At 43.5% G+C, this 22,474-nt stretch overlaps 1 protein-coding gene across 9 annotated transcripts in view; it reads right to left on the bottom strand.

Annotated features, from left to right (window-relative positions):
* PPP2R5C (protein phosphatase 2 regulatory subunit B'gamma) overlaps positions 1–22,474 on the bottom strand; it is a 134,266-nt gene that overhangs the window by 73,271 nt on the left and 38,521 nt on the right. Inside the window, exon 1 of one of the 9 annotated variants that reach the window (XM_007178851.3) lies at positions 21,427–21,627. The exons of 6 other annotated variants lie outside the window; for them this stretch is intronic. In XM_007178851.3, coding sequence (XP_007178913.1) covers positions 21,427–21,520 — 94 coding nt within the window. In that variant the 5' untranslated portion in view covers positions 21,521–21,627. Of the gene's footprint in view, positions 1–21,426; positions 21,628–22,474 lie in introns of those variants that run through there. 2 more of the 9 variants (XM_007178852.3, XM_057542156.1) reach the window with 2 other exon arrangements.

Here is a 22,474-nt window from a genome sequence, read left to right as displayed (position 1 = left end):
AGACAGAGGCTGCATTTCCTCCTTACTGTGAATGTGCTTTGAATACACTCCTAAAAGTAAAATCCTTCTCCAGGAATCTGGCAAGAAAGGGAAGCAAAACAGAAGATCCTGCCAGACTTTCTAATCTTCCTCTGAGGCTTTTTTATCATGTGCTCACAAGGGAGCTGTATTTAAGAAAGTGAATTTCCAAAATTTGAGGACTTTTTCTCATGGCTTTTTGGGAGAGGAGAGGGTAGTGGTAGACAATTAGAGGGTTAGTTTCTGATTTTTCCCAACATACAATAAAGATTCACTGCTCTAATCTCCAACCAGATTCCCGATAAGACCAAACTGGTATCTTAATGCATAAATCCTTTGTCTAAATGCCCCTAAGCAACTTGACAGCAGCTTGGGCATTAAGCATGCATTATATATGACCTCACAGTTTTAAGAGACCTGGATGCCAGGACGGGCAATGGGGCTCTGAAGTTTCACCTACAAGACAGTGAGTCTGGGAAAAGAATTTCTACTAGAACCACCACCTTAACTAGAGAGGGAAATACTTTCTCAGATTAATTACTGGTGGCCTGTGGGACGTCAACAGCCGCACTCAGATGCCTAATCAAGTGACATTTAACTTAATGTCATGATCTTTCTTCCTCTCCTTTTTTGAGAAGACTATTTTGGGCCCAGATTGGAAGGACCACTTCCCTCCTGAAACTGGCCTCAGTATCGCTGTCACCGTTTCTAACCTCACACACAACCTCCACGGCCTGAGCACAGAGACGAGGAAGGCTGGACAGAGACAAGGGCTGTCCCGTCCCACAGACAGGCTTCTGGGGGCTATGTCAGTCGCTGCACTCTGGCCAGACGGACAAGGTGACCCTTTGCATGTGACACAACCGTCCTGATTGGACCATATTTGGTCAATCAGAGGAACAGACCATTTTAAACTTTGGATTCAATGCAGATGGGAAGTCAAAATCAAAGTACTCTGAGCCACATTAGAGAGAAAATTTAAAACAAAAACATAATTATAGTACTTTGATGTTTCCAACAGTGTATTTACAAACATCTTGCTGCCTGATCCCTATGACAATTCGATGAGAAATCTGCTTTGGAAGAGTCGATCGCCCTGATGGTTAGCTGGGAGAGACGTAACTCAAACTCAGGTCCTCTCACTCCATCACACTGTGTCCTCTCAAAATAAACCAAATGAACGTAAGGGAGGGGTCCCTTGGGCTAGATGATCAGAGCCAGGAAGGAATGCAAAATTTAAGATTAGTTACCCACGGTGGTAGTTTCTGCAGGATTATCAGGCCACATAATTAAATTAGTCGTTTTAGGCAGCTTTCTGATCCTATAACAACTTGTGCCAAACTTCGAGAGTCCAGGAATCTCCTCGCTGACCTGCAGTAACCCCATCTTCTTAAAACATCTGCTCCAGTCAAACCAAGCTGGCCAAGACTCCTCGGCGCCAGCAGGGCTGAGTGCCTCTCCGGCTAATGGAGACCCCAGCACAGGCCCACTGTCGGCCGCAGGGGCAGACCCAGGCTGCAGGTTTCTCTAACACCCAGACCCCACTCCCAGGCAGCCTGGGCCAAGAGTAAACAACTTGATCCCAGGGAAACGTTTTGGCCAAGTCAAAGCCCTTCTCCTGAAAACTGAAGTACCAATAATCAGCTTTCACTAGTTGGGATACGAATTTGGACACAAGGGAAGAACCGGGCAGAACTAATCACCGTGGCTGCTAACGCGACGGATTTTAGTACGTTCCAGACTCTGTGCCAGGCGCTCACACCCTCTTCTCACTGAGAACCCACAACTATTCCACGACCGAGAAGTGTCACTATTCCCAATCTGCAAATGAGGAAAGTTACTCAGCAGGTTCAGTAACTCACTCGAGCTATATTACTGAGCAAAGGCTTAGAGAGACGCAGAGAAATTACCCGGTGAATGAGGGCACAAAGAGGCAGTGACAGTGAGGCTAGGAGGTGGAGGAAGAGAGCAGGGAAGGCCAGAGTGCGGCCGGAAGTGGACAGACAGCTGTGAGCTGTGCCGCTGTGCCCTTCCCCGAGGGCTGCCGGAACCCGGACCCTTCAGTCTCCAAGTCCAGCTCCACTGGGGCTGCTGTGTTTGGAACCAAACAGGAGACTGGGGGTTTCTTTGGAACAGTCTTCTTGGAATGAACTCAGTGGGCCCATCCCAGGGTTTCCGTGCTTCAGGCATTCACGAACTCCTTCTCAACATCTGCCACGTGTGTGCACAGTCGTGCTACTGTTTACTTGGTATTTTTATTTAAATGGACACACACTTTTTTCTAAGCCCTGTCCTAAGCAACAATAATCCAAGAAATTGTGGATCTGACATGCTAATTACATACTTTTATATTCATCAGTGTATAACTTTTAAAATCATGTTCACTCAAAATCATCTCTTGTGCCACCAGCAGTGCTTACCGACCATACCTGGAGGCATCCTGGGCTATCCCACCGTATAAAGAACAAAACAGAAATCCTCTTTCACCCGGTTCACAGTTTCCTATGTTGACTCTTACTACCCAGCAAAATGCATGCTTTGGAGTCACCCTCTGCGGTCCTGAATGAGAAGCAAGATCATTCAAGCCCTGTCGTACGTTCTGTTTCTCTCACGGAGGGATCAACTCCTCTCAGCCTCTGCGGACCCCCTGCCAGTCTTTGGTTCTGTAAATAAAAGACTGTTTAGCAACCCACTCAGTGTCAGAAACTCTCCATCTATCCCAGGCAATCAATTAGTTCTTTTAGGTTTTGCCTTCAGATCGACATAATATCGCTGCTAAAATAAGAATGTCTTCAGACAAATTAAACCCAACTTTAACCAGTGTAAGTAACAGATGAATTCTTCTACTTATTTAAGGAATTGACTACAATAAGGTGGGCATGTCCCATCTCACAAATCAAACAGGAAGGTAAGCACCCTCCTTTGTGCATTTTGCATTGGTTTTAGCATCACAAACTAGAAGGAAGCTTAAAAAGATGCCGTGCCCATTGGGCCATCGGTAGCGTAAATTTTTTTCTGCAACTGTGTTAAATAGCTCCATTCAAAAGTTGAACTGGCCCTCCAAACTGGCTTCTAATAACTTTTTTTCTTTAACAAACTGTTGCATATGTTCTAATGTTTTAGGCCTTATCAAATTCTTTATTGGAAGTAGCCAAAATTTAAACAATAAAATGTCCTATATAAACATGCAAGCACGTCTGATACGTTAACCTATCACAGACACCACCAAGAAGGCTCATATTTCATTTGTGGTAAAACAAACAAGACAAACACCACCAAAGCTGAGCAAGGTGCCCTTCCTGCGGGCTGCTCACACCCTGGAGAGCTGCCACTCCCGCCCTATCACAGGGCTTTGCAGTTGTATGCACCTGGATTGTTTACCTTTACATTCCTCACCTGGTATGACAGGTATGACACAAAAGTGCTCAGAAACGTGTGCTGGGCGAACACATTTACAAGAAGGCCCCAGTATAGCTATATGTCCAACCCTGACCCCCGCACCTGCACCCCTGCACTTCTTCATCTTCCCGCGCTTTGCTCTGCCAGGCCGCCCTCACACCCCCAGCCCAACCCGGCCGCTGAAAGCCCGGCCGGCTGGCAGATGCCCCCTTGGCGCCTCATCATCCTCTCCTCCCGCAACCCCATGCAGCTCTAGGGCTGCTTTCATGTGCCCTTCCCCAGTAGATGTTTACTTCTAATTATTCTCAGACCACAAACTCCCTGAGGGCAGAGCCTCTTGCTTATCTTTGTGTTCCTTGCTTTAGGGACTTGAATTACCCATTTACACCTTTAAACTCAAGTATCTGATAGAAGAGCTATAATTCGACCTAACTTGACAGAAATCATGCGTCTCTTTTAATAGAATAATAGAGTTATGTTAAACTTCAACTAAATACCTTTTGCTAGAAGTGATCCATTTCATCAGACGTACGCTTCGCACAACACAGAGCCTGCGCGGCATTCCCTTCAGGGGCGTCCCATCAGAAGCCCTAGCTCCGGTGACTTTTTGGCTGCTCTGATTTACGCTGATCTGGGCTAACCCTCAGCTGTGGTCAGCCTCAAAGCAGGACCAAATCAGGTCAGAACCTTCAACGTCACAACTGAGAATTTGTTTACAGTTCTGAGGTAGATCGCCCTTTGTTAGTTTAAGCGAAACCCTGCTCTCATTTCGAGAGAGCAATGCACAGCTCATAAATCCTATGCAATTCCACTTGTGATAACTGAAGATTTCACTGATGTAAAATGTTACAGGGGTGGTAAAATTTGAATTGATAACAGGAACCTGAATTAATGGATTTAGAAATTTTCTCTCTCCTATGGACAACACCCTGTTGAGCCTTGGAGAATGAGTGGGAAAGCAGTTGGCATTTTTAGGGATCACACTTCAGGTTTCCATTGAGTCAGGACGCTACCTAATTAAGATCTTCTGCCTTGACGATAGGCCTGAACAAAGCAGATGTTTTCTTTACAAAAATAGTACTCTTTTTACAAAATGATACTCACAGAATCTGAGGTTTAGATAACACCACGCATGCCCTAATTTCAGTTCTAGTTCTTAAGAGGCAAGAACGCTGAGCGATCAGCTGTGGCAGCAGAGGACAAAATAGCAACGGCTTCCGAAACTTCTCTTTTTTGTCACTATGGACGCTACATCAGTGTTCAGTTTCGATTACAATTTCAATGCTGCAAAGCAAAAAACAACACCAACGACAACCGCCAAGCAACAAAGTGGGACTGAGCGGCTAGCAGCTCGTGGGGAAACACAACTGGAAGGCAACATTAAAGGGTGACAGGGTGGGGGGCTGGGGGTGACGGTGGTGGAGCCATGTGTGAACTCCTCCTCCATGTGACCAGCGTGCTTGGGACTGTCCCTCTGCGATCAGGGTTGATGCATGGAAAACCATTTAAACACTGACAAAACTCAACACATTTACAAACATAAGGTCAAAGTTAGGTGGAAAATCACCTTCCTTAAAAAAATCCACCTTCATGGACTATTTATTAGAAGAGATCTTGAAACTGTTAAAAGTAAAGCACAATCAGTATTTTAAATGAAGGGAAGGTGACAAGCTCAATTACTTCAGGAAACTAAGGAACCTGAACAGTGGTGAGTGTTCAGATCGCCCCAGAACCCCTGGTCCAGGCGGGGCCCTGACCCAGCGTTTCCTTCCTGTGCGTTTCCTTCTGGAAGGATCAAGGAGAGAAAGTCTAAAAAAAAACAACAACTACTACGCTGTACTCAGAATTTATAATAAGGGTTCTTCTCACTTAAAAATAATGTAGGGTCTTTCCCTTCCCTCCATTCTCTTTTGGGGGCAGGGGAGGACAAATCATGGTCCCCTTTCAAGGGTTACAGGACAGAACACTGCCAACTGCCTCCAGCCTGGTGGCTGGCGTCCCAGTAAACACTAAGACAGAGCCACCAGACAGAGCATCAAGAGAAACTTTATTCCAATTTCTCCTGAAGGTGATTTCAAAACCTCAACTTTCCAGGGTGAAAGGCTGTAAAAAGCTGGAGAATGTATATTGTTTGTGAGGTGAGAATAAAGAATACCTTTGAGTTTCAGTGGAGTATCAAAACAAACCTTTCTGCTGTCCCAAAGCAGAAAGTCTGTCTACCTAGTTAGCTTCTAATGATTATGCTTAGAGATACAAACTAATAATATATACCTGTGTGTGTAAGCATATATCCTGTGCTCACCCGGATTCATATAACCTGACACACCCCCCTCCCACCTTCTGGCTCATATATAATTACAACACTGAATAAAATGGCTTTAAAAAAATTGAGGAGAAGTTCACATAACCTACAATTAACAATTTTAAGGTGCATAGCTCAGTGGCATTTAGTGCATTCACAATGTTGTGTAATTAGCCCCTCTCTCTAGTTTCAAGACTTTCCATCACCCTAGAAGAGCACTCTCGCCCTTAAGTAGTCACCCCCGCCGTCTCTCTTCCCCCGGCCCCTGGCAACCACTGATCTGCTTTCCGTCTCTATGGATCTGCCTATTCTGGACATTTCATATAAGGGAAATAAGAAATGGACTTTTAAGTTACATAAGTTGTCTGAATTATTATGTGGTAATTCCAAATGTAAACAAGGTATAAATCTGGGATTTGTGGCTTAAAATGATGTTCTGGAGTTCGGATTTCACAGACCAGTAAAATTTCACAAGGAATCTTAAAAGATTGATATTAGCTTACCACCCTAACTGACAAATAGGAACATTTAAACAAATCATAAAAGATATTTTAATACCAAAAAGGACAATCCTAGAATAGATAGACCTGTAAGTTGGATAAACTTAGCTTTATGAAAGACCCACACTATATCATCTTTATTTCTGCCTGGACAGGTAAAAAGCCTTGCCACAGAGCAGCACAGGCATTTGGAAATGACTGATCCTGGGCTGTCACCTTCGGCACATCTGAACCTAGATAAACTAAGTAGTGCACTCCTGGCCAAGAACCTGATCTTCCAAAAGAAGATAACTTAGGGAATGAAACGGGTTTCATCCTGTAGGAATCTTTTTGATGGCCAAGACTGGCCAGGTCTAAATCTACCTCAAGAATCAATAGAAAAGGACGGCAGCTTTGCAAGAGACACCAACACACTGACAATCAGGTAATTCCACTTCACCCAGGTGGACGGATGCCAGCCTGGGGTCTGGGTGTCTGGCGAGGTTAGACAGCAGACAGTCAAAGAAACAACCTTTACAAACACAAAAGCTCTAATGGGCGGGTTTCCCCCAACTCGGCCTTTTAAACTGGGGCATGCGGTCTGGGCATGTGCGAGGGGGGCGGTGCATGTTTATCACAGGGTAGACACGATACCCTTCCTGGAATATCAGTTTTACAAAGCAATTAAATCATGTTAAACATCTTTAAATTAAACAGTATTAATTATGAAACAGAATACAAAATTCAAATAGCTTTCTGTGACAAAACCCAAGACTTCAGAAACTTATACATTTTGGGGGTTCTTACTAGACCATATCAGGCCATGGCCCCAGACTTCCAACAAGAGCAGGTTCTCCCTCAGTCAGAGGAACTGCCAGGCAGAGTGTGGACTGCACTGTCCTGATCTGATTCTAGCCCAGACAAGGCTACCGAGAGAGGCCAGGAGCGCTGACAGACTGGTCCTAAAATTTACATGGAAATGCAAGGAACCCTGAATACAAAACAATTCTGAAAAAGAAGAACAAAGCTGGAGGACTCCCACTTCCTGATTTTAAAACTTCCAACGAAGCTACAGTAATCAAGACTGTGGTACAGACATACAGACCAATGGAACAGAATAGAGTCCAGAAATAAACCCTCACATTTACGGTCCATTGATTTTCAACAAGCATGCCAAGTCTATTCAATGGGGAAAGAACAGTCTTTTCAACAAATGGCGCTGGGAAAACTGAATAGCCACATGCAAAAGAATGAAGGTGGACCCTCACCTAACAGCATACACAAAAACTAACTCAAAATAGATCACAGACCAAATGTAAGAGCTAAGATAAGATGATAAAACTCTTAGAAGAAAACATAGCAAATCTTTGGATTAGGCAATAATTTCTTAAATAAGAGACCAAAAAACAGAAGCAACAAAAGACAAATTAGATAAACTGGACTTCATCCAAATTAAAAACTCTTCTGCTGCAAACAATACCATCAAGAAAATGAAAAGACAACCCACAGACTTGGAAAGTGTCTGCACAGCATATCTATACTAAGGGATCATGCTCACGATTGCCACCTTTGACTGCGCCCTGCAGGCCGCAGCACACTTCACCAGTCCGCTCAGCTCCCCCTCACCCTGCACACTTCCCAGGCCACCGCTGCCCCTCAACCTTCTGCAGAGGCCTCCCCTTGTGCCACCAGGAAACCCAAAGCCATTCGGCCTCACCTTCCCCAGCTTCCTTCTTAAATTCCCCCTCCTGCCCTGGAAATTTCTGAAAACACTCTGTGCTGAAGACGACGCTGAAATTCGGGTTTGCAGCAGATCTGGCTTTGGCAGCCTTACCATTCACACACAAGAAAGAAAGAGGGCTGACCGCAGAGTGACAATACCTGAAACACAGCAAAACTGGTTCATTCAACAAAATGAAACACAACAATGACAGGTCAGTTCCAGCAGAACCAGCTGGTCTGAGTGAGGCCCTGGTTGGGCAGGGGAGGGTGACTGAGCTGCCCGAGCCTCCTGCATTCCGTGCTCTGCTGCCCTCACGAGTGAGGGTGTGCACGTAAACAGGCTGGGCAAGGGCTGGCAAAGCTAACCTCTGGTCACGCCTCAAATCCAAATCCGTGATCGTGGCCTTTCCATACTGTGTTCTAGCCATTTAACTAAGAGCGCAGCACAGAAACATAGAAAGACAGCAACCCCTGGTTCTGTGAAGATCAGTAATCACATATGCCCTCTACTTTTAATGCTCTGCCTCCCTTTTACTTTTTTGAATAGGTATTATGTTTACGGGGTTCAAACACACACGCGCGTGCGCACGCACACACACACACACACACACGCACGGTGAAAACCCTGGCGTCCTCCCAACAAAGGCATCACTTTTCGTTTCTCGCCTGTCTTTGAGGTTCACGGTGGAACCGTAACAGAAGTAGCCTGGCCTCCCTCCCCGCGTGATGCCCAGCGCGGCTGGCACACTCCGCAGTGCGCCTCCTCATTCACCACTCTCTCACCCGCGCTCCGCTCATCAGTCCACAGAGATGCTACTTACTTGACGTAAACCCTTTCCCGGCCTTTCTCTCACCGCATTGCCACACCCCATTCACAGCACACTCCCCAGTGCGCTGAACGAGTCGCCCCGGGTCCCCACCAGCGCCGGGGACCACCAGTGAGCTTATCAAGTGTTACTTCTCTTGGGAGGCCTGCCCCCGCCCCCAGGCCCGCTCCCTCCTCCTTGGTGCCAGTCTGAAGGCGCACAGACATCACCTTCAGCGCCCAGCACAGTGCCAACCACCAAGGTGGTAATTCACAAATATCTGTCAAGGGAATGAGACAAAGCTTTAGGTGGCCGTAAGGCAAAAGGTCAAAACTAAATTTTGTTCTCCTTTCTGTTAGGTATATTCCATAAAGTTTTCCTTCCTTTTGAAACAAACTCAGTTAACTAAAAATTTTGGTCTTACTTTTAACCTTATGTGGCACAACAAAGGATGCAGCGCGGCTAGGCTACCAACACTGAAGTCAACAAGAGCACACGCACAGAGTACTGGGAGCGAAGAATGAGGAAGGCAACATCACATCGCAGGACTTCATCAAAATCAGGAACACGAGTTCACAGGCTTTTTTAAAACTACAATGTAAACATCCCCTCAATTGTGTACATCACCAAGAAGTAGTTGTCTTTACTACTGTCTCCCCTCGGACAAATGCCTGAACTCAAACAGCCAGTTTTCAGATAAAGAATGTCTCTCCTCCTTACAGCCCAAAAGCTCCAAACTCTATTACTACCAATAGAACAATATATCTCACTTTGTTCTAAATTCAAAGAATTACTCGTGAGGAATCTTTACCAGTACTAAGTTTATGTTCAGCACTGAAATACTCTCATTAGCTAAGCTGAAAATGCAGCTTCAATGTAAATCTTTCAGGATGTGCAAGGTCCTCAAACGAAGTGGAAAGCAGTCCCGGAGTCCATGTTTCTTCAACGGGAGTTTCCAGGCTATGCTAAGGGGCAAGTGGGTGCACTTTAAGGCCCCACTGACTTAATTTCATCCATACCCACAAACCCCCAAGGTACAGCCTTACCTTCATGACCCAGAATCTGCATCTCCTGTTTTTCTAGATGACACCATAAGATCAACTAACCTGGTTTCAGCTGCACTGCACTCTACACCGCTGTGAAAAACTGAGAGCAGAAAGTACTGCGTAGCTAGATCTCTGTGATAAAGGAGCCTGTGAGAGCGGCCCTGTGCACATCCAGAGAGGTGTGAGCCCAGAGTCGTGAGTCAGAAAACCCAAGAGCTCTTCCTTCTGACCTTAGGCAAGTCCGGGAACCTCTCTGCTTTGGCTTCCACAGCCGTACAAATAGGACTAATCATACCTGTTTGCTGCCTCATAGGAAATAGGATGGTTAATGAACACTTGCAAGGAGCTCTGATGAAAAAGGTTCCTGGGTGCTAATGACAAACAAGAGTCTCCATCCTCCTTTGGGTATCGGCCATGCTGCAGACGGGGAGGACCAAACTGCTCTGAGTAAACTGGTCTTCCTAAACAATTTCTCTTAAGGCCACACAGTTTTGAAAAACTCTGGAAGAAATGCATGATGGTAATGCTTGGCGTACCAGACAGTATGCAAGGAAGCACACAGGGATGGCAGACGCCTGAGCTGCATTAGCTCTTGGGCTGCTCTGCCTCATTTCTGCACACTCCTAACTGGCATAAATATTTACCTGGGCAGCGTGTTTTAGTTACTTTGGATGTCACAGTCAAGGCTATTAACTGGCTGATAAAGTCCCTGTTTCCTGACGAAGAACACTTTACTGAATATGCTTCTTAAACTTCCCTTTATATTTTTAACACGATGTACAGTTTTAAAAATTACTTTAGGGGCTCCAAGTTTAGCTTACATTTCACTTAAAGGCGCTCCTCCTTTTTTAAAATAGAGGAAAGGCTCAAATAAGCAAATGATTAAGCCTATATACTAAACAACAAGACTAGAGACTGAACTGTTTTTTATAAGTTGGTATTTGACTTTACAGAAACACACGTGCGTGCGTATGCACATGCATACCCCCCAAAAGATATTTTCCCAATCTATGTAGGCAGGGCAGTCTACGTTTATTTAATTGGATACTGATGATTGCAACTCATATCAAATTAAATGCAAAAATTCAAGATTAATATTTTGAAAGTTTACATTGAACAGATGCACAACACTTAGAAGTGAAAAATCCAGAATTCATATGCACTGATACTGTACTATTTGAATAAGAAAAGTCAACCCAAGAAAGTTTACATGCCTTAGAAAAGGTCAGTTTAAATATCTGATGGCCTCCTCTGGAGAGTAAATGAGACAAAATAAGAAAGGAGTGCTTAAGGGGAAGAAGTAGGCAGAGAGGAAGAAGATAAGCAAAAAATTTCAGGACATCACAAGTTTAACTTCGGCTTAAAGTGTAAACTTAAGTTAACCTTTGTTTAAGATTAATAACACCTCTTCAATATAATGTCATTTATGACTTTATTGCAAAGAAAAAAAGTTTCTGAATTTATTAAAGTCTTAAAAAAAACCCTCACTCATTGGACAGTCACTCAAGTGTTCTACCAGCACAGCATTTCTCTTAACTAAGGATAAGAGACAAGGAGGACTCTGCTTATTCTTACCCTGTCCTTCTGTCCTCAGGGACAGCGGGCTGGGATGTGAATCTAAGCTCCTTTCTTTCAGTTCCCTTGAAAATAAGTAATTTAATCAAACGCATTTTAAAATATAATGCATTCGCAGACTCAGGAAGGTATGGAGACAGTCAAGGACACCAGTGACCCAGGTAAGTGACACTGTTAGGCCTTAGCCTTGAGTCCGATAGCTCGATTCTGGTATGATTAGATCTAATTTAGGAAAGGGGGGGGGTCACTAAATTGACAAAATCCCAATGCTTTCAACATCTAGTAAAATATTCTAAAAAGCAGGCAAGAAGGGTCATCGATGTTCTCTCAAGTAAGATGTCTCCCTGGGACCAGGCCTCAAGCACAGAGAACTGTCCACATTTCCTGCAGCTTGGTGTGGCCCAAGTGGCCCAAGTTCTAGTCAAACAGTGCAAGGTTTCTTCAGGCCTTGTCACTCACTATCTGCTCAGGTCTGCTCGTGGACATTCATTTTTGACGTCTGTAGAACGAGCACAGAGCTTCTTTCCCACACGGCTGTGGGCATTAAGTGTCTGCGATCGTCCCTGGGATGGCCCAGGCACGGGGCACGAGCTCCACTAGCTACTGCCTCCTCCCAGATGTCCACCAAGAGAGTTTACAGCAAATTAGCAGAAAGACGCGGAAGACCACACTTCGAGTTTATGTAATGTATGTATACGTAGTACAACTCAGGGTAATATAACATAACACTAGCTCTGAACATCACCAATTATTTTAGAAAGCTATCAAGATGCTAAGACCTTGTAAGAGGTTTAGTTTTCTAAAACTGCTATCATGTCGACTTTTTTTCTTAAGAAATAAAAAACCAGGGAATTCCCTGGCGGTCCAGTGGTTACGACTCTGCGCTTTCACTGCCAAGGGCCTGGGTTCAATCCCTGGTCCGGGAACACTGCGTGTCAAAAAAAAAAAAGGAAAAAAAATACTGTATACTTTCAGTGAATAAATAAGTCCATATTTACATTATTTAATGTGAACATACGGACACACAGACAGAGGTGTGGAATGATATACAGCAAACTCCAAACAATTTGCTCTGAGATGCCAGGAAAGGTAGGAGACTGATTCTGGGGATAAAGCTAGGGAGAACTTTAGTTTTATTCATAATTAAAAAAAAATTTTCAAAGTGGCTATATTCATATATGGATTTTTCATAAAGATTAAAAAGATAAATGGAAGCTGACTAAGGCCGAAAGAGAGGCCCCGAGGCCCCCCGGGTCCTGGGGTGACTCCACTGCCCACATGCTGGGTGGAGTTATCACCTCCCACTGTGGCCTGAGAGACCTGTTTACATTACTAGCTGACTAGTTAATCTGGGAAGTTTTTTTCTTGAGGTAGGAAAAGAAAAAATACAGAGGCTTGGTAAAAAACAGGGTCAGGGTCACATCCAGCTCATGCTCGAGAGCTTTCCCAGGCCAAGGGTTTTCCGTTATTTTGGTGTCAGGATCATGTCCTCTCAAAAAGTCTGGAGGACCCAAAAGAGCTTGGGTCACGTGGGTTCCACCTACTGAAACTGACCAGATTAGAGAACGTTTAAAACAGTTACCTATTAATTCATTTAAGAGAAGAGGAATAGGCTCCTTTCCTGCTAACATAAATATCATTATGAGAACAACTTCATTAAAAAAAACAGCAGGAAGAATGACACTGTTTTACATTTCTGCCTATTTCTTTAAAGTTTGACTTAAAAGACAGGTAGACCTGCATTTCTGCTTCTGTATTCAATTTGTTTGACATGGTATTTTGGTTGAAGTATATGAAAAGAAGCCCAGCCTTCACAGACATGTTTAGTTGAAAAAGGGAGGTATTTCAATGGCTTTTTAAAAAAATTGTGGATATTCTTCTTTGATTCTATGCTAACATTCAACAAGTGGTAGTTTCTTAAAGATTAGTTGCAACGTGGAATCTGGAACCATACTGATGGGTGTTTCAGTGACGTCAAAGCCTGAGACGTGTCCTGCACTTTCAACGGTCTCCCCTGCCCATGCATTTTTGCAGCATCACTGAACGTGCTGGCATGCAGTCATGCAGATCTTCCATCGTTCACATCAAGAAGCCCTGTTTGTTAATAGCACCAGGAGTCGTCAGCACTGGGAGCTGTCAAGCTCACGCTGGCAGATACAAGTCTTCCAAAATTCAGATTTTTGCTTGCAAGTTTGAATTTTATCATGGGCAACAAATAGTGTCACTGCTGTTTCCCCTGAACTGACAGGCTTCCTTCATTCCTTTTCGAGAAAGCAAACGTCAAATATTCAGGTCTTACTAACCCAATCTGTCTGTCTTTTGTTCTTTCAAGTACTGAATAAAAATGATGTTCCTGAAAAAAGTGGCTAGTTCAGCCTGCAACTCACACGACTGTGCTGTGCTCCTAGAGACCGCCGCCGTCCCGCAGCGTGCCCGAGGGCTCTGTGTGAACTCCGCACGCCATCCACAAAATGTTATTGCAAGGTGTGTTTGCAAGGGCTGAGATTTACTAAACCTAACATTTCATGCTTCATCAAGGATAGGCTTAGTTCAGACTGGCGTGACACGGCGGAGCACACGCTGGTTTCTAGCTGGACACCACTGCGTACCCCACGAAAGGAGCTGTTCTACCCACCACTGCCTTTGCACCATCAGGGCGAACGGCCACACGGTGAAAGAGGCAAAAAAGGCCTTCTCATTCTTGGGAAGACAGTTTTGACCTTGCAGATCCCTTGAAAGCATCTCAGGGACTCCAGGGGCCCAGTGACCGCACCTATAAACACTGCCCTATGGAAACGCTGAGGATACCGTCACAGCTTCAGAGCTGTGAAAACAAGGTTATCATATACCACCCCTAGAGAAGCCTGGCCTACTACCTGAAGGTGAAAAAAACAACTTCTAGTTGTATATGTACCAAAATGATCTACAAATGCCAACACACAGAGACAACCCCCACCCATTTCTTCCTCCTCGAAGCCTACCAAGAATAAAGGACCAGCAACTTAGGAAAACTAGGCTTGCTCCCTAGAGCGAAACGTTACTATTCTCATAACTTTATAAGTCAAATACCATAATTAGAACACATTGCTGGTGAATAGCACAACCAGCAGATAAAAATCCAAACGTACTACAAGAAGTTCACATACATCAACGACAAAGCAGAGACTGGAAAACCTAATCAAACAGGTATAACAGCTCAAGCTCTATTAAAAATGTCACAATATTAAAACTTGAAACAATAAGGTATAAGGTTATAGTTTGGATCCCACTTAGTTCAAATACTATCTTTTTTTTTTTTTTTTTTGGCCACACCGTGCAGCATGTGGGAGCTTAGTTCCCTAACCAAGGATCAAACCGGTGCCCCCTGCGTTGGAAGCACAGAGTCTTAACCACTGGACCGCCAGGGAAGTCCCACCAAATACTATCTTAATTTAAAAATCCCAACACAAAAAAGGAATTCAGGAGTTTAATGTAATGGGGTTTGACAATTTGACAGTAAACTTTTGGAAGTCAAATTGCTAAAGCATCAGAAAGCAACATCTGCATTTAAATACAACTAAGGGGAAATGACAAGCGAAGTCACCCTATTTGGGACTAATCACAGATAAAGTCTCAAACTTCTAAAAGTAGAATTCCTTACGAATCTTATGCTAAAACACTTTTCTTCAAAAGAGTTAAAAATGGGGTGAGGAGAGGAATGTATTAAATGCTGATTTCTTATTAACAGACTAGATCCCTGAGAATGAAAAGTCTGAAAGGGGATCAGTAAGTACACTCTGACTAGCGAGACTTTGGATCGCCTTACTAGGTAACTTTACACACAGTCTACAAGCAGAACACAGTGCACACTCCAGGATCATCAATGATACTGATTTCTTCCAGGTGGTGAAATGACAAGCAAATTGCAAGAAGAGAGGCTTGGTAAATGGGAGAGGGAGAGAGCAGACGCAGACAGAGACAGAGACAGAGACAGAGACAGATGAGCTTCAAGATGAACAAATACAGGTAATACAGCGGCAGAAAAATAAGTTGTGGTTAAGATGCTGGGCTCTGAATTACCACAATGACCTAGAAAAGAGACGATAACCACAGCAACCACTAACACTTCCCATAGTCGTACAACACGCCGGCACCATTTTAAGCATTTTGTATGTATTCACTCATTTAACTAACCCTCATAAAAATACAGAGAGGCAGGTCCTTTTATCCCCATTTCATTCCCATTTCCAAGCAGAGAAGTGAGTTAGCTTGCCCAAGACAGCTCAGCTAACCAGTGGTGGGGTGGGAGCAGGGATCCGACCCCAGCTCTGTAGCTTCAGACCCCCCGCCCTTAACCACTAAGCACCCTGCCTCTCAAGTTCAGAGGGAACCTTGCTTTTACCTAAGAGCATGCCATAAACTGTTACATTTTAAAAGTCCAATAAAAATGCCAATAAACATCAAAAAAAAGGTGTACGTCCCAAAAACACAGTTCGGTAAGATGGTGCAGCTGTCTGTGCAGCCACTACAAGTTAGCAACGAGGGGACCGTGCTGGCTGCAGGAGGCCACCAATAAGGCACTGGGCTACAGGGTCTCAACCTCACCCTACCTGGGATGACCAAGCCCCCGCCTGATTATTTCACTGACGGCCACTCATCTGTCAGCAATGGAGTAAAAGGAAAAACATAGGAAAAGCCAAAACTTGAATATAAAAGACCACTGCTCACTATTTAGGAAACAATTTCTAAGTAATCACATGTCCTTTGCACATTTTTTCGAAAGCAGAACATTTTAAAGACATTTCTCTCAAACATTACAGAAAAGTTTAAACCTACACAGAAGCTGAATGCTTGTATTCAACTTGTACACCTGTATACCCACTTCCCCAGATTCACCAATTGTTCACATATTTGCTTTACATTTATTTTTCTCTTTGTTATTTGAAGCAAGTTGCAGAGATCATGATACTTCACCCCTAAATACCTCCGTCTGCAACTCCTGAGAATGAGGACAGCGCCTACAGATCACAATCCCTTTAAAACGAATAGTAATTCCACAGCGTCCCACATCGCTCTGTACTCGACCAATGTCTTCTGCAGGCTCGATTTTACTTTGTTTTGTTTTTAGAACAAAGATCTGATACAGATTCACTCACTATATTTGACTGTTACATCTCTTTAGTTTTTCTTTTTAACTAGAGGGGTTTTTGATTTATGAATAATTCAAGGGTCTAAAACAAAACCAGATTTTTCTTGCTGTAGTAGTTTGTCCTTGTGCACTTTAGCCAATGTCTTTCCAAGATTAATGAGAAAGACTTTTCCTTGAGTACATTAGTGAGAGAAACTACCCCAGTTTTGGAGTTCTCTGCATCCTTGGTGGTACTTTTCCCATCTGACAGGGAAGAGGAGGTGAGGTGGGCCTTGTCCGGAAGCAGATGTGGGAGACAGAGGTCTTGCCTGCACTGGCCCCTTGCTCCGGCCTCTGGTCTGGGATGTTCTGCATGGCCAGGAGCTGCGCTGACAGAAGGGTGCTTTGTCCCATCTTATCACTTGGAAATCCAGAGCCTCCCCAAAGACTGCAGGCCAGCTTTAGCTGGGTCTCTAAAAAAGGCCAAAAAGAAAATACCAGAAGATGACATATGTGGCTGCCTTTCCTTCTGGGACAGCCACCAGCAGCGGCTTGGGGACATGTAGCTGACACGGGGGCAGGGGCCCTGGACTTGGCCTTACAGGCTGGTAACCTTGGGGAGGAGTGACCTCCCGGGCAGGAATGCTGGGAGGAACCAGTCAGGCAGTGTTCACAAAAGCGCGTCACATCTGGCAGGTCGCCGTCGGATCGGAGGAGAACCGCCTTGCAGTGCTACCTGGTGTACGGAAATGGAGTAGGGTGTGTACCCCAAATCTCTGTGCCTTCGAGGACTCGGTCCTTTCCTAGATTCAAAAACACACACCCTTGTCTTGACTACTAACCTTGCTTCTTTACTTTTGTCTCATTCTTCCACACAATTAACATCTTTTAATGAAAAAATTCTAGGAGTTTAGCTTTTGCTGCAAGGCAGGAGTCATGACCAGTTCAGGGAAGACGAATTAACAAAAGGTGTGCAGGCTTTAACACAGACATGCACCCCCCAGAGAGTTATTTGTTACTCTGGTTTCCCTCCTCACTGGCAGCAATGACAAGAGAAAACAACTTCACACAGGATCATTCCAGGTAGCTTTAAAGGTGTACTTCTAAAAAGCCACCACATAGAGAGTGACAGCTACACAACACACAGATGTTAGCGAAGTAAACACCTCGAGTCGGGCTGATACACTATTCGGAGAGAAAGAATCACTGGTTTGATCTCCTGAGGGGTCTTTGTTTTTGGTCGTCAATGACATGTTTCCTTCCTAGTTCTGGGAATGAGGACAGTGCTAGGCTTCCATCCTCACATCATTCACTGACTTTAATCACGCAGGAGTGTCCCACGCCTGGGAACCTGCGTGCGCGTGCACGTGCACAGGTGTGCTTACCAGCGCCGGCTAAGTCATCAGACGGGCTGCAGCGAGAAAGGAAGCCTTGGCGTTTGACACCCCACACTGCCCCCTGCTCGTTCTTTTCTAAATTTTTATTGGAAAGGTAAAGACTTTCATTGAATTGGCGACTCAGGAATACTTGTGAGAAAACAAACTCTTCTATAATCAGACTTTCATTCCCCAGGAAAAATGGGTTTACACAGAGAATAATTTGCTCTCCAGCTCCCCACCAGGCCGAGGTTGCTCCTCAGTCTTTCAGAGACAGGACTCACCAACCGACTACACGATCAGAGCAGTTAACAACTTTCTTGAGGCCAGAATAAAAGCCAGCTGGCATAGGATGGAGGTCGCTCTCTTCCTCTCTGGCCATTAACATCTTTTTTGGCTTGGCTATTCTTGCCTTAAACCTGGCTCTAGAAGTGAAATATATTTTACTATGCTTAACAGGCAATTAAAATTCAAGGAATAGTCTAGAACAGGGGTGGGCAAACTATGTCCCATGGGCCAAATCTGGCCAGCCACCTGTTTTTGTAAATAAAGCTTTACTGGAACACAGTCATGCCTATCTGTGGTTGCTTTCTCAGCCAAAAATATTCACTTTCCAGCCTTTTCTGAAAAAGTCTCTCGATCCCAGTCTAGAACTGTGCTGTCCAATACAGCAGCCACTAGACACGTCTATTTAAATTTAAAATAACTAAAATGAAATAAAATTAAAAATTCGGTTTCTCAGTTGCAGTAGCCACATTTTAAGGGCTCAACAGTCACATGTGACCAAGGGCCACTGTAGTGGACAGCACAGAGAACATTCCCACCATCGCAGACAGTTCTCTCGGACAGCCCTGGAAGTACAGGATTTAAGTCATCAAGCTAAATTTACAGCCATCTAGTTCCTCCAGGTGACGCCTTCTCCTTCTACAGAGAGAAAAGTTTAGGCTTTTCAGCGACATGTTCCTGTCACACTTGGACTTTTTAGGATATGCTAATTCACTATATTAACTGCAAACTCTAGACTATGTAATAGGAGATAAATATCAAACCAATTGGGACTACTAATCAGTTTAGTGATGGTATTGACTGATTTGTTTACTTGACTGCCCCACCGCCCAGGGGACTGTAAACTCTGAAAGATGGGCCACAGTGCTTGCTTCATATTCCGAATTAGGAACCTGCTTGGCACGTGGTGGTAGCGACTTGACGAATATTTGTAAAATGAATGAAGAAATGAACCCTAGGCACAAAAACTGTCATATACCACAGGCCACTGAAACGGATGGATGTTGATAAGACATTGGGAAAAAAACCGCTATTATAATCCTGTGGCAAAAGGTTCTACAAACAGCCAAAATTTCTATTTTTAAAATAAAAAAAAATTTTTTTTTTTTTTTTTTTTAAAGATTCCAAACAAAACAAAACAACTGCCTGGGTTTGTTTAACTGCCTTGGTTTGGATTCTGGCCCTACCACTTACAGGCTGAGTGACCTTGGGCTGGTTATTTTACGTCTGCGCGGAAGATCCTTCTTCTCTAAATGCACCCTGGGTCGGTGGTAAGCCTCAGTGTTGCCCCCTCCCCTTCCCAGCATCATGAGTACATCAGCCCCCGCTCTCTCTCCTAGCAGCTGCCCAGAGTCAGCTCCTCCTGCGCCCCTCCTGCACCAGGGCCCCTGTGTGGGTCTCCCACTAAGCCATCCATCCCTCTGGGGCGGGGACCCTCAGCACTGGACACACAGAGGACATGCTAAGTGGATATTAAATTGATCAAGACTCTAAAAGCCAATATAAACAAAATAAATTTTGCTAAACCACACATTAACATGCTTGCTCTAAAAAGTCCTTACGAGTAAGTCAAGCGTTCAAGTTTTAGCTAATTCACTGTTTGACCCAGAAGTTAGTTTTAGGCCCTAAAGGTTACCCCTTCTTAAAATCTCAAGTCTCTTTTAGGTTAATACACTTCACTACTTTTTCCCTTCACAATTAGACAGCAACCAACCACTCAACCAACAGCAAAAAAATTCAAACTGGTCACAGTAAAGTCTTGGAATTAAAAACAACAACAACAATGTGGTATAAGATATAAAATCAAACGATTCCACTTCAGAATAAAGTCACAGTTCAAAAAATGACTAGTACATTAAGTGTTTAATGAAATCAGAAAACTCAAACTAAAACAATCTGTTATTTATAAGAAGATACCTTAAAAGTATCAAAATACACATTTTATATGCTATAAAATTATCTTTTTGCTAGTCAGTCACCTTTTAAGAACTTAAATCGGAACACAATTACATTTTGTTTTTGCCCATTTGGCTCCTGCAACTAAAATACCTGCGTGCTATCTGTGGTCAACATTTGCTCTTTCCTGGGTGCACTACAAAACAATGTGACCTACAGGTTGGTCATTGTGGACATTAATTTCCACCAGCTTCTTTCAAGAGGGTTTGGAGAGAAAAGCAACACCCATTTTATTCCAACAGACTGGGTATGCATGTGGTTTTATCTCCTTTATCTGTGTACACCCTAGGATCTGAAAAATCTTGTCTGGCATTTTAGTCATACAGACTATTAGTCACCTAGAGATCCTGCCCCCACCCTTCCTTGACATGGGTCCTTAAAGGAGATTCTGACAGTTAGAACTGTTCTGTTAGGGACAGAGCTGTGATATTGTATAAATTTTAAAGTGATTTGATGAAGCTTAACATTTTCTATTTCACCCAATTATGAACAAAAAATTTGTATAACAATTTTAAATGCTAAGAAAAGGTATATGATTATCCTGATACCTATATTTTAATATAATTATTAATTACTATGCTAAGTGTGTTTTTAAGCTAAATTCTGAACCCAAATTTTGTATAAACTACAAGTGGCAAACTGTAATGATTAAAAGTGATCTATACACTCATTGAAAACTTGTTGCCATTTAAAATTTTCAAGGCAAATGTCAATACAAAGCCTATTTAAGTGCAAAGTATCTCCTACTATTTTATAAAAACGCTAACAGCTCAGAAATTATGACCCGCGATGGATTCCAATATTTCAAAGCACGAGTCTATTTCTCTTTTAGGCTCCATGGCAAGAACGAAAACAATCCTTTTAAAGGAAGTTCTTTTCTAATCATTTCTGCATATTTTCTGACTGCAATTCATCGTTAATTCAGAGGTGTGTGTCCCGGTGAAACCTTCGGGGTGTTAAGCAACACAGATGTAACAGAAACTCTGCGCACGGACAACTTGGCCAGGCGTGCCGCCCGCCTCTCCTTCCTACCCCCGCCCAATGCCTTCCCCGGGCAGTGACTTCACATCCTTTGACATCAGCACGGCTCTGAAAGGGGGATGGGAGAGCGAGCAGAAAGCAGAAAAACCAGCTTTGAACTATGCATGCAAGGCCTCTCTCAAGACTCAGATTCTGTAAGTAGTTCGTAAAATGCCAAATTGCAGTGACACACCCAGCCTCCTCTGGTTAGGTCTGCCGCAAAACGGGGTGAATTCTGCTAGAAAGGACTTCCTGCTTTTCTTATCTGAAGCACAATAGCCATTTATTAACTAACCACAGAAGGTTCCGTTTCAGTGAAACACACAATAACTTACCTCGAATATGGAGAAGGGCCACGGGCTGGAAAGGCCCATTGGAGTTGGCCGCATCCACCACCATCCTGCTGCCCGCTTTATTACATGTCAACATCTAGACTTCAGCGGGAAAGGCAATGTACTCCTTAAGGCAAGAAACCAGCCTCCATTTTAGTTTTAAAAAAAAAGACAAACTGAAGCTCTCTGCAGCTGGAGGGAACTGGCTGGTTGGTGACGTCAGCAGGCACGGGGCTCGCTGATTGGCCGGAAGCTGCAACTTCAAATGACACTAAAAAAACTGCAAATGGAAAGAGCATTCTGTTTGGCTGTCAGTGTGCATGAAAAGCCTGGACATTTTTTGGCTTTCTGCAGTCTTCATTTCTCAATAACTTTTAGGCAAAGATCCCATCTCTTAAGGGGCAGGACTGAGGCCACAACCCTGGCCAGACTATAAACACATGATTCTGAGAGAGCCACCAAAAAAAAAAAAAAAACTGTGCATGTGTGTCTACATGAACTTTAAATTTTAGCATTTCTCTGACTGGTACCCCAAATTCACTGGTACCTTATATCCACCTGACCACCTCCTATTTTCTATTCTAATTACTTTAAATATCTGTATCATGTTTAGCATTTTGGCAACATAGTTTTGTTTTTGTTTTTTTTAAAGCAAATTGGCTATTCAAATATTACACAATCCCAATTCATCAGTTTGGACTCTTGTTCAACCTTTCCTACTACCAAGTTATGAATTAATCATCTTCAAACACTGGTTTTTCTCGGGATCTAATTTTTTTATTGGAAAAATTCAGTTAAAAAATTATATGAAAAATGAAAGCTTCTTTAAATTTAATAGCTAGAAAGTGCTGTAAGTTAAAGGTATTTATACCACCTGGCTGTGAAAGTTAAAGTCATAAAATAAAATGCAAGTGTTTATTTTTGTACCTTAAAGATGTCAACATACCACTTTAATTTTTTACGTTTTGTTTAAATTAAAATTTTTTAATTAAAAAGATATTTCACTTTTTAAAAAAAATGGGGCTAGTATTAAAAGCTATTATTCCAGATC

This window comes from Balaenoptera acutorostrata, chromosome 3 (assembly GCF_949987535.1).
Source record: "Balaenoptera acutorostrata chromosome 3, mBalAcu1.1, whole genome shotgun sequence".
In the NCBI taxonomy this organism is placed as follows: Eukaryota; Metazoa; Chordata; class Mammalia; order Artiodactyla; family Balaenopteridae; genus Balaenoptera; species Balaenoptera acutorostrata.
Note: the sequence above shows the minus strand (reverse complement) of the source record. Positions and strands in the feature narration are given on the sequence as shown.